The sequence below is a fragment of the Seriola lalandi genome, unplaced genomic scaffold (genome assembly GCF_002814215.2).
Source record: "Seriola lalandi dorsalis isolate HSWRI2012SDOR001 ecotype SW California unplaced genomic scaffold, Sedor1 jcf7180002054497, whole genome shotgun sequence".
NCBI lineage: Eukaryota > Metazoa > Chordata > Actinopteri > Carangiformes > Carangidae > Seriola > Seriola lalandi.
The window spans coordinates 141,032-150,413 of NW_019525050.1; the positions used below are offsets into that span (position 1 = coordinate 141,032).

The 9,382-nt window shown below is 44.3% G+C and overlaps 1 protein-coding gene across 1 annotated transcript in view; it reads right to left on the minus strand.

Annotated features, from left to right (window-relative positions):
• LOC111659888 (protein jagged-2-like) overlaps nt 1-9,382 on the minus strand; it is a 52,483-nt gene that overhangs the window by 19,152 nt on the left and 23,949 nt on the right. The window contains exons 4-9 of the mRNA XM_023412983.2: nt 7,953-8,207; nt 7,283-7,343; nt 2,314-2,444; nt 1,555-1,674; nt 1,322-1,435; nt 1,001-1,114 (exon numbers count right to left, since the gene is read on the minus strand). Of these exons, the coding sequence (XP_023268751.1) occupies nt 1,001-1,114; nt 1,322-1,435; nt 1,555-1,674; nt 2,314-2,444; nt 7,283-7,343; nt 7,953-8,207 (795 nt within the window). The remainder of the gene's footprint in view (nt 1-1,000; nt 1,115-1,321; nt 1,436-1,554; nt 1,675-2,313; nt 2,445-7,282; nt 7,344-7,952; nt 8,208-9,382) is intronic.

Sequence of the window (9,382 nt, forward strand, 5' to 3'; positions counted from 1 at the left end):
GCTCTATCTTCACCCACCCCCCTCCTCAGGGATAATGTCTCTCTATGGCATTCCCTGAAGGCCAACCTGCGGCATTCCAAGTGGTCAGTTTCAGAGGCAGCGCTCGCCGCGCCCGCCGTGCTGCCTTGCTCACTATAAACCGACACAGTGCATTAATACTACTCCCAGGAGGTAAGCGGCACCTGTTGGCCTGCTGAAATTAAACACCCTGAACCCTTTTCCAAAAACCCAACCTCCCCCACTACAGCCACCCCACCTCCTCGTCTCGCTCTGTTCCAGGTAAAACCCGGCTTCCTGAAAGGGGGAGCACTCTGAGAAGAACAGAATCCGTAACACAAGCCACTGCATTTCAGATGCTCCACACACATGTTTACAGGTTATAAAGTGTTTCCTGGCTGAAGTCAAAGAGGGTGAGGGCTCCGCTATGCTGCGGTGCCGCCTCACCGTAGTGTACATACTCCCCCTGTCACGCCCAGTCTGGAGCCAAAGATAACCCCCCGGCGGAGTATATTTGGTCCCAAGGCTAGCAGTTGCCAGGCGGGAGGTTATTTTTAGCTTTACTCAAGTCACCTGGCTCGAGTTGCAGATGATACCCAGCGAGTATCTCTGTTGGGCATGCGTATACACACACACACAAACACACACACACACTAATTTAGAATTAGTGACCCTCCTGCAGTAATACTACTGGTTAAGCGACACGGCAGGATAAACAAACAGCCAGATATGCTGCAACTCTGCAAGCAGATGGATTCCTGAAATGAATCTGGACGCAGGGCATTCACTGTAGGTGCATCACACAGGGAAACACACCAGCTTCATCACAGCAAAATATCACCCAACATGCAACAGTTACATGAATCAGAATATTATATACATTTCCAAACGTCCCTCCAAAATGCTCTACATTTAAATTGGAAAAAACGAGACTTCTCAAATGACTCTTCCTTTACATTGCATTAATTAACAGTTCAGTGCTTAATTAGACTTAGAGACGCACCTATCTGGCAGGTCTTGCCTGTCCACTGTGGAGGACAGAGGCATTTGAATCCGTTCTCCATGTCGATGCAGGTCCCGCCCTGAGCACAGGGGCTGGAGGCACATTCATCCGTGTCTGAAATATAAACAGGACTGATGTTAAATCATCACAGTCACATCAAGAGTAAGTAAATAAATCTTTCTGTCTGCAGTTTACTATATGTGCAGATTTAATGTGTCCTGCAGTGACTAATTCACACTTGCCAAACATAAACAGAGAGAAAAATGTCACATCATCTGTGGAAGACTGAACTGGACTTCGGAGTAGTTTCGAGCCTCTCACCTTTAGCACAGGTCGGCCCAGACCAGCCCGCTGGACAGTGACACTCAAAGCCTGATGGGACTTCATGGCACGTCCCTCCGTTGGCACAGGGGTTAGACACACAGGCGTGCTCCGCTAGAGAGAAAGATTTAAAAGAAAAACAGGAATTTTCAAAAATCTTCATGCTGATAAACATGCTGATAAACACGCCGTGGCACGAAAACCCGGATTTTGCACCTGGTTCCCAGACTCACCGATCTCACAGTTCTTGCCAGAGTAGCCGTCTGGACAGGCGCAGTTGTACTCGTCTGGCTCTGTGTTCATGCACGTCCCTCCATTCTTACAGGGCCGGTTGGTCCCACAGTAGTTCAGATCTGCACAGCAACAGAAACTGATTCAACCTACACTGTTTGTAAATATCAGCTAGAAGCTTTCGTCTCTCATGATCCTGCAGCTCTGTGCCGCTTTGACGTCTAAAACACAACAGCCATAGAAAACGACTCGTCACAGGCTTGATTTCATTGTGTTTTGTTTTTTTTCTTCCAAAAACATCTGATTGCGGGTTACATGGAACACAATGTAAGAATATATATTTACAGCAAATGTAATTTCTACCTTAGGTCCCTGCATCTTGACCAATTGCACTGTGTCCTCATGTGACTCATGTGTTGCAAGGAGAATCAAGCTATAAAGGACCATATCAGGGATTTTCCATGTTTCAGCCCATTTGTTGGAAATCACAAACATTTAATGGAAGCTGTTGATTGTTGTGAAAATCATACAGATGTTTGAATGTACTTCGGCTCTAGGCTCTAGGAAAAAACACATTCAGGAAGCTAAAACACTGGTGTGGCCCTTTAAATACACAGATCAATCATGAGTTATCTTATAGACTCAACGACAAGTTCATTTCAACCACATGATGCAGACATCAGGTGACTTTTTAACAACCATTTTTCACGTAAAAACAGTGTAAACTAGCACGTGACACAAAAACACGCTCTGGGTCTGACCTTTGTCACAGAGCAGACCGCCCCAGTTCTTCTCACAGGTGCACTGCCAGGGCTCGTTACAGGTGCCGTGAACACAGCCGGGGTACGGCAGACACTCGTCACAGAAGGGACCCTGCCAGCCGTAGTTACACCTGCAACACACAGAGGGGAGGGGGATTAGTTTCTACAGTTTAACATTAAGTTCATTTCCCTCTTTATTCCTGGTTTGCTTCCCACTTTATTGCCTCTTTATTAATTTTTCGTTTGTTCTCTCTTTCCCTTCATTCCTTCCTCTCTTCCTTATTTCTTCCTTTGTTCCTTTTTTTAACTGATGTGAAACTGTGATCATTGTAAAACTGGAGACAGATGTCTGCCGTCTTTAAAATGTTGAATCCAGAACCTTTTACATATTTTTTTTTATTGTCGGTGCTTATGTGAGTGATAATCAAATAACGGCGCACAGAGAACAGAGTTCAGCGGGTGCAACAGTGGCTGAGTGGATGTTTTGGTGAAATAAATGCCTCTTATTTCACAAGCTCACTGAGAACATGTTCTTATTTACAGCCCCCGCCTGCAGGAATATCGTGCACACAGATGCACTTAATAACACAGGGGGGGGGGGGCGCCATGAAAAACAGTGATAGTGATAACAAACGAGTGATTTAATACTTTCACGATGTATGAAAACACACGAGGAGCGCTCCATGTTGGGCAGTGTGCCAGTTAAATATTCGCTGGCGAACGTGAAGAATGCACAGGAGAGAGGAGAAAACACAGGAGAGCATCGACTGAGTTCCAGCTAAATGTCACAACAGTAATTTGTAAAGACAGAATGTCTTAATCAAGGTGAATGATGACAATAATCTTAGGACACACAGCTCCAGCACAGTGTGGTTGGTACGCGTGTGTTTGTGAGTGTGTGTCCTATCATATTGCTTACAGCACATGGACACATTCGAAAATAATTGATCTGTAACTGATGTTGAATATTTTTTAACCTTTCATATGAAACGTGGCTGCAGCTAATGATTATTGTCATTATTGATTCATCTCTATCATTTTCATTCATTATTTCATTTAAAAAAGATGTTAAACGTCCATCACACATTTCCTGATCAATAACAAATGTTCAATTCTTACAGTTGAGACGTTTACACTTAACTATGAGGACTATGGTAATCTACTAATTTTGGAGGCACAGACTTTCAGGACTCAGACAAAACTGACTTGAAAAGAAGCAGTTTTTTGTTGTTTTTTTCAGTCGTATTTCCTCCCGTGTCGTGTGTCTTCTTCTCTGCACCTCTTCCTGTGTCGTGAGCTCGGTCGAGGTCAAACTTGGAATGAGCGGCGGGTTTGTGGAACGAGGGTTAGTCGTCTCGAAGGGGAGGCCAGCGAAGGGTTAGCTAATCTGTTGGTTTATGGCAGCACTCTGTTATTCCAAGGCCAGCGGTAACCTTGCCCCACCTGTCCTGTCATTTCTCCGTCGGGGCTATTTTAGGGAGCAAACCCACTCCCCCTCCTCCGCCACCACCAACACCACCACCGCCACCAACACCAACACCACCAACACCCTCCCCCCAACTCCGGCTCACAAACACTTCAAAATGGATGCCGACCAAACGCTCCTCTGACCAGCAGTGATATACGGCTCTGTAGTGAACTGTAATGTGCTGTAGTACACTGAGCGGCTGTGGACAGTGACAGACTGGAGGCACCACGCTGCTCGGGCTGGGCACTGAACCGCACTCCTTTTTTGGAGTCAGCCAATGTGTCTGTGGCACAGAGGAGTGGAAACTGTCAAATAAAAGGAGGGGTAAAGTAATGTGATCAGACTTCTAATCTGGTTTAGTTATTGATCTGATCAGTTCCTGTTTTAAATCAAATTTTTGACTTTTTTTCAAAGTTTTTCTTATGGGTGCTGGAGTCCAGAAACATTTAGCATGGGAGAGCTTTTATAGAAAAAATGTTTCTGTTTCTCAAAGGAACATATGACATCACAAAACATATAGATGTTGGGGTCTACCGCCATGCTATAGCCTTTGTGAGGCTGAGCTAAATGCTAACATCTGCATTCTAACAGGCTGACAGCGATGATAATAATATTTTTTATTTACCACGTGCTCCATCTCCTGCCCAATACAGAGGATTGAATGTTACGCAGTGCATTACAAATGTATTCTCTTTGCAGAAACAGTGTTTGCAGAATAGGTGAAATGTTATACCTAATGAAAGGCAGAGGAATTCATTTGTGCTCTCATATAAAAAGAGAGTCTCTAATCTGGTCCAGATTTGGCACCTTTCAAACATCTATTGTGTGCCTGGAATTCCTACATGGGTGGAGCTCTAATCAATCACACAGTGACTGTCAAGGATTCACAAAATAAAAATGAGGCCAAGACAAAGTTCAGGTTATGTTAAAACATGCACATCAAGACGTGATGATGTTTCATGTACCATCTGTAAGCCGAGACGTCTTTAACTGGATGCACGACTGCAACAACTTTAATCTCATCTTGCTTGGTAAGTCAAGCCCAGTTGTGTGTGTGTGTGTGTGTGTGTGTGTGTGTGTGTGTGTGTGTGTGTGTGTGTGTATGAGACAGTGCTGTGTATTGTTTACTACAGTATGTGGTGTTGTCCGGCGCTGCGGTCAGTGGTGGTGCCCTGCGTACTGTCAGCCGTGCAGCAGCGGTGGCAGCGTGGACAGTCTGTCTGGCTGCAGTGTGGGAGAGCAGGGAAATGGTTTCGGGCAGCCACAGGCCAAGGGTGGCATTACCCACAAACCCCGTCGCCGGGCTGCTGCCGTTCCATCAATGGAGGGGGCCGCGGGGGCCAGCCTGAGCTGAAAATATCCCGCCTTGCCCACAACCCCCGCCCCGCTGCGGCCCCTCAGACAAACCACACCCAAAAGACAGGACGGTGGGCAGGGGTAGAGGTAGAGGGGGCTGTTAGTGTGTGTGCGTGTGTGTGTGTGTGTGTGTGTGTGTGTGTGTGTGTGTGTGTGTGTGTGTGGTACCACTGAATTATTTACAGGCGAGCCTCGCGCCCAAATCCAGCGGACAGACTTAGCCCACTGTTGCCTAGCTACATGTTTAGTAGTGTCACATGAGGGAGCGTAGGTTGTGAATGCGCTGTGTGTAAGAAACAAGATACCAAACACACATTTTTAGTTTTCTTCTGCCAGGCTGAGACGCCTTTTTTCCTGTTTCTCTCGCTTTCTGTCGCTCCGTGCTTTTCTCTGTCTTTAACCCTTCACTCTCTCTCTCTCTCGCTCTCTGTTTCTCCCAGTTCATTTTTTACACCCTTTCTATTTCTGGCTTCACATGTGCCCTTATTTCTCTAGTGGTATTGTTTACCTAAAGGAAAACTCAGGGTTATTACAACTTGTGTTTTGTTTCTGTATTTCTGTCTCTATCAGCTCTGACACCACAGACTAACACAGGTGTTACAACACTGCCGCCCTACCTGTTGTCACATGGCTGAAGTTTGATACTTTACAGTTCGGCCATCTCCATGAGAACTAACGAACTCCATCTACTGATGACCTCTATGAAGATGAAAGCCCCAAAAGAACCAGTAAATGGACTTTGGGTTTATATGATTTCCAAGGTTTGGAGTGAAATTTATAGTCATATATCCAATAATCAATGATCGTGCTTGAGAAGTGATTCACCCAATATTCAATTAATTTAAGACTTTCTGTTTGCTATCTTTAAAAGTTTAGTCGAATCATTTAAACTGATGATTTTAATTCGATTTTTTTTTAAGAATTTGAGCTTTGATTAATGCGGGCTATCCACTGCAAATCAACCAGAAGAAAGCTTTTATTCTGTCAGTGCAAATCTGCATCAGTCTTCCAGTTTCTCAGCAGTGTGTGTGTGTGTGTGTGTGTGTGTGTGTGTGTGTGTGTGTGTGTGTGTGTGTGTGTGTGTGTGTGTTACTGATAGCTCAAAATCACATGTTGAGGCACATTCCAGGGTGTTTCTGTCCCTTCCTATCCTCGGGCCATTTCCAATAAGAAATGTCAGTTTAATTTAGTTTTTTTAGTTTCTTAATTAAATCAAACCTGTTTCAGTATAAAACCCTCATCTCCCTCTCCTCTTCCAGCTCCATCTCTGCTCAGTTTGGCTTTTTAAAGCACTCGTGATCCACTGCGTCCAAATGCACAGTTCAGCTCCACATGTAATCAAATCTAAATGTCTCTCTGCTGCCTCCTCTCCCCGTCACAGAGCTGCTACAACACTCGCCTGCTGGTAGTCCACTGTGCGGCCATATTACACTTCTATAGGGTGGGTGAGTGAGGGAAAGTGAAAGTGTCCTTAACATAAGCTTTCATGCTTTAATGGATAATGTAAAGCACTTTGAGCTGCCTTGTGAACAACATAAATAAACTTGCTTTCCTTATTGTGTTGAACATCATTCATTTACAGTTGATGACTTTTTCGTCACCCCTGGGTGGGGGGAACCCACACTTCCCAACGGGCGAGTGCCAGCCATAACAAGGCCCAGGATAGGAAGAGATGATGTGGGCTGCAGACATTAACGAGGGGTGGGACTGGGGGGCACATTGCCTCTTTGCTGCTGGTGGAGGACGAGGGAGGAAACATAGCAAAAAACAATCTCTCTCTCTCTCTCTCTCTCTCTCTTTCTCTCTCTCTCTCTCTCTCTGTGTGCGGGCAGGAGCAGGCCAGCTTCAGGACAGGAAGCAGAACAATGGCTTGTGGATCAGAGTGGAGCTGAGGGATGGAGGTGGAGGTATAGGGGGGGCACTTCACAAAACTACGATGGGGGAGGTAGAGTGGTGCTTGGTATGTTATCAACAACTCCCCCCTCTTGCTCTCGTCACTCCGTTGTGTCACCACTGGTATCCTCATTAAGCTCTTCCAGAAGTTTTCCATCCAAACAAGATCATATTTTACATCACTTGGCAGCTGCACTGTAAAGGTGAACAAAGTGGAACAAACAAACAAAAACAAAAGTGGAGGCGACTTACTTGCATTCCCCCGGCCAGCTGCACGACCCATGCAGGACGCTGCATCCTTGTTTGCAGATGGCTTAGGGGAAAGAAAAGAGACAGAAAGTGACATGTTTTTATTAGTTCCTGTCCAAAAATCTAAAACAGAATCATCCGTTCAGGAGAATATTTAAAAGTGTGATGAAGAATTGTGTCTGGATGTTTGTCTTGCACTGTGGTTTCAATCATTAAAATCTAATTTCCTGTGTTTCATGTTTGCTGTCAAAGTCATTGTCAGAAAGCTGAAGGTGTCTCCAGCAGCCACGAGAGTTTCCAAACATTCTTTGAATTCTTGCTAATTGACACTTTGACACATGAACTTCAGTGAACTTCCAATTTATTTTCTGGAAAGGGTGATAAGGAAGAGCAGACTAAGAAATCTGTGTCCATTTGATCACAGGAATTTTAAGTGTGGAATGTTTTTTTTTGTGTGTATTTGTGTTTTTGTGGACAGTAGTACAGTAATACAATTCAAAAATACAAAAAAAGATAGTAAAGATATTTAAAAGGTAGTAGGATGAGTCACAAAATAAAACATAACATATTATTAAATAGTTAGTTAACTTTAGTTAGTTACTTATTAATCCTCTTTCATGTTGGCCTGTGTGTTACTGCATGTGTTTACAGCACGACTGACATCTTCCCTCACCTGTTTTGCAGTCGGCCCCAGTCCAGCCCTCCATGCAGCCTCTGTTTCCAAGCTGATCACACACATAGTGGCCAAAGTAGTCGTCGCGGGGACGGCAAACTTTGTTGCATTTGCTTCCATAGTAGTGTTCGTCGCAGCGCACACGGATGTGGTACTCGAGTCTGGCGGTCAAGGTTTTGTACTCCACCATGTGCTTCTCCTCTCCCGGACTGATCATCCCTTTATGGATGCTGCGCTCAATCAGCAGCTCCTCACCTGGACAAAAGATTTAAAAAAAAAATCAATGCAAACATGTTAGTCAATAGAAATAAGACAATGCACTACAACACTGGTGTGGGTAATACTGTCAGATATTCCTTACATTGTTAGTCTAAAGGCAAACAACAGATGCAATTAAAGATTATGTTCAACGATTAAACAGTGGATTATTATAATCACTTCACCTCACAACATGTCAGACATCAGAGTGATTTTCTTGATAATGATGTATGAAAAAATAGGTCCTCCATTTCAATCAGAAGAATACAAAAGTGGTTTCTCATTTCTAGCTGCCAATCCTCAATTTTGCAGGCTGAAATTACAACTTTATCAACCGTAGCTAGCTAGCTAAATGAGCTAATGCTAGCTCTGTGAGTTGGTTGAAAAGACTGTCTCTGACTGTTTTCAGCCGACTTGTTTAAAAACGTAATGTGTTTGGCTGAGGTTGCTGGAGCTGCTTACGTTAATGCTAATGCTAACATAAGTCTAAACCAGAGGAGGTTTACCATACAGTGGCAGTTTCAGTCTCAACGGCACTTTTACTACCATAACCTGTTACCTCAGAAAATTAGCTCATGATAAGGTAAGCTAATGAAACGTCCTCAGCCTCAGATATTACGCTAACATTAGTGTTGCTACTCCAGGTAGTAAGCTAGTAAGCAGGTAGGCTAACGTTTGCAGCATAAGTGAATGCAGAGATTCTGTACATATATAAACAATCACTGTTGGAGTCAAATGACTAGTCAACTACTTTTTCAGCCAAACAGAAAAAAAAAAAAACCCCAACACTCAACAGGTCAAGAATTTGGGTCAGTTAGATAGAAAAAGTCAAAACAACAAAAATTCTCAATGACATTCCAGGGAGCAGGGCTGATTCCGGTTGCGGGATTTGACCCAACAACCCGGTGTTCAGCTCGATTAGCGAGTCCACGAGGCGTCGAAGAATGCCTGGCATTAGCACAGATCAGAGGGAAGGTGTAACCTCTGGTCAACTTCCCTCTGTTCCACCAAGAATGTGGAAGAAGAAAAAAAAAGTAGAGGAAAAAGCAGGAAAGAATAGGAAAATTAAGCAAGCACAAACAGAGGGTGTAGGAGCGAGGTCTGCGAGGGCTTGATAACCGAAATGCTTTTTCAGTTTTCCTGCTTGGTGAAATGCTTTTCTGGGCCCCCCC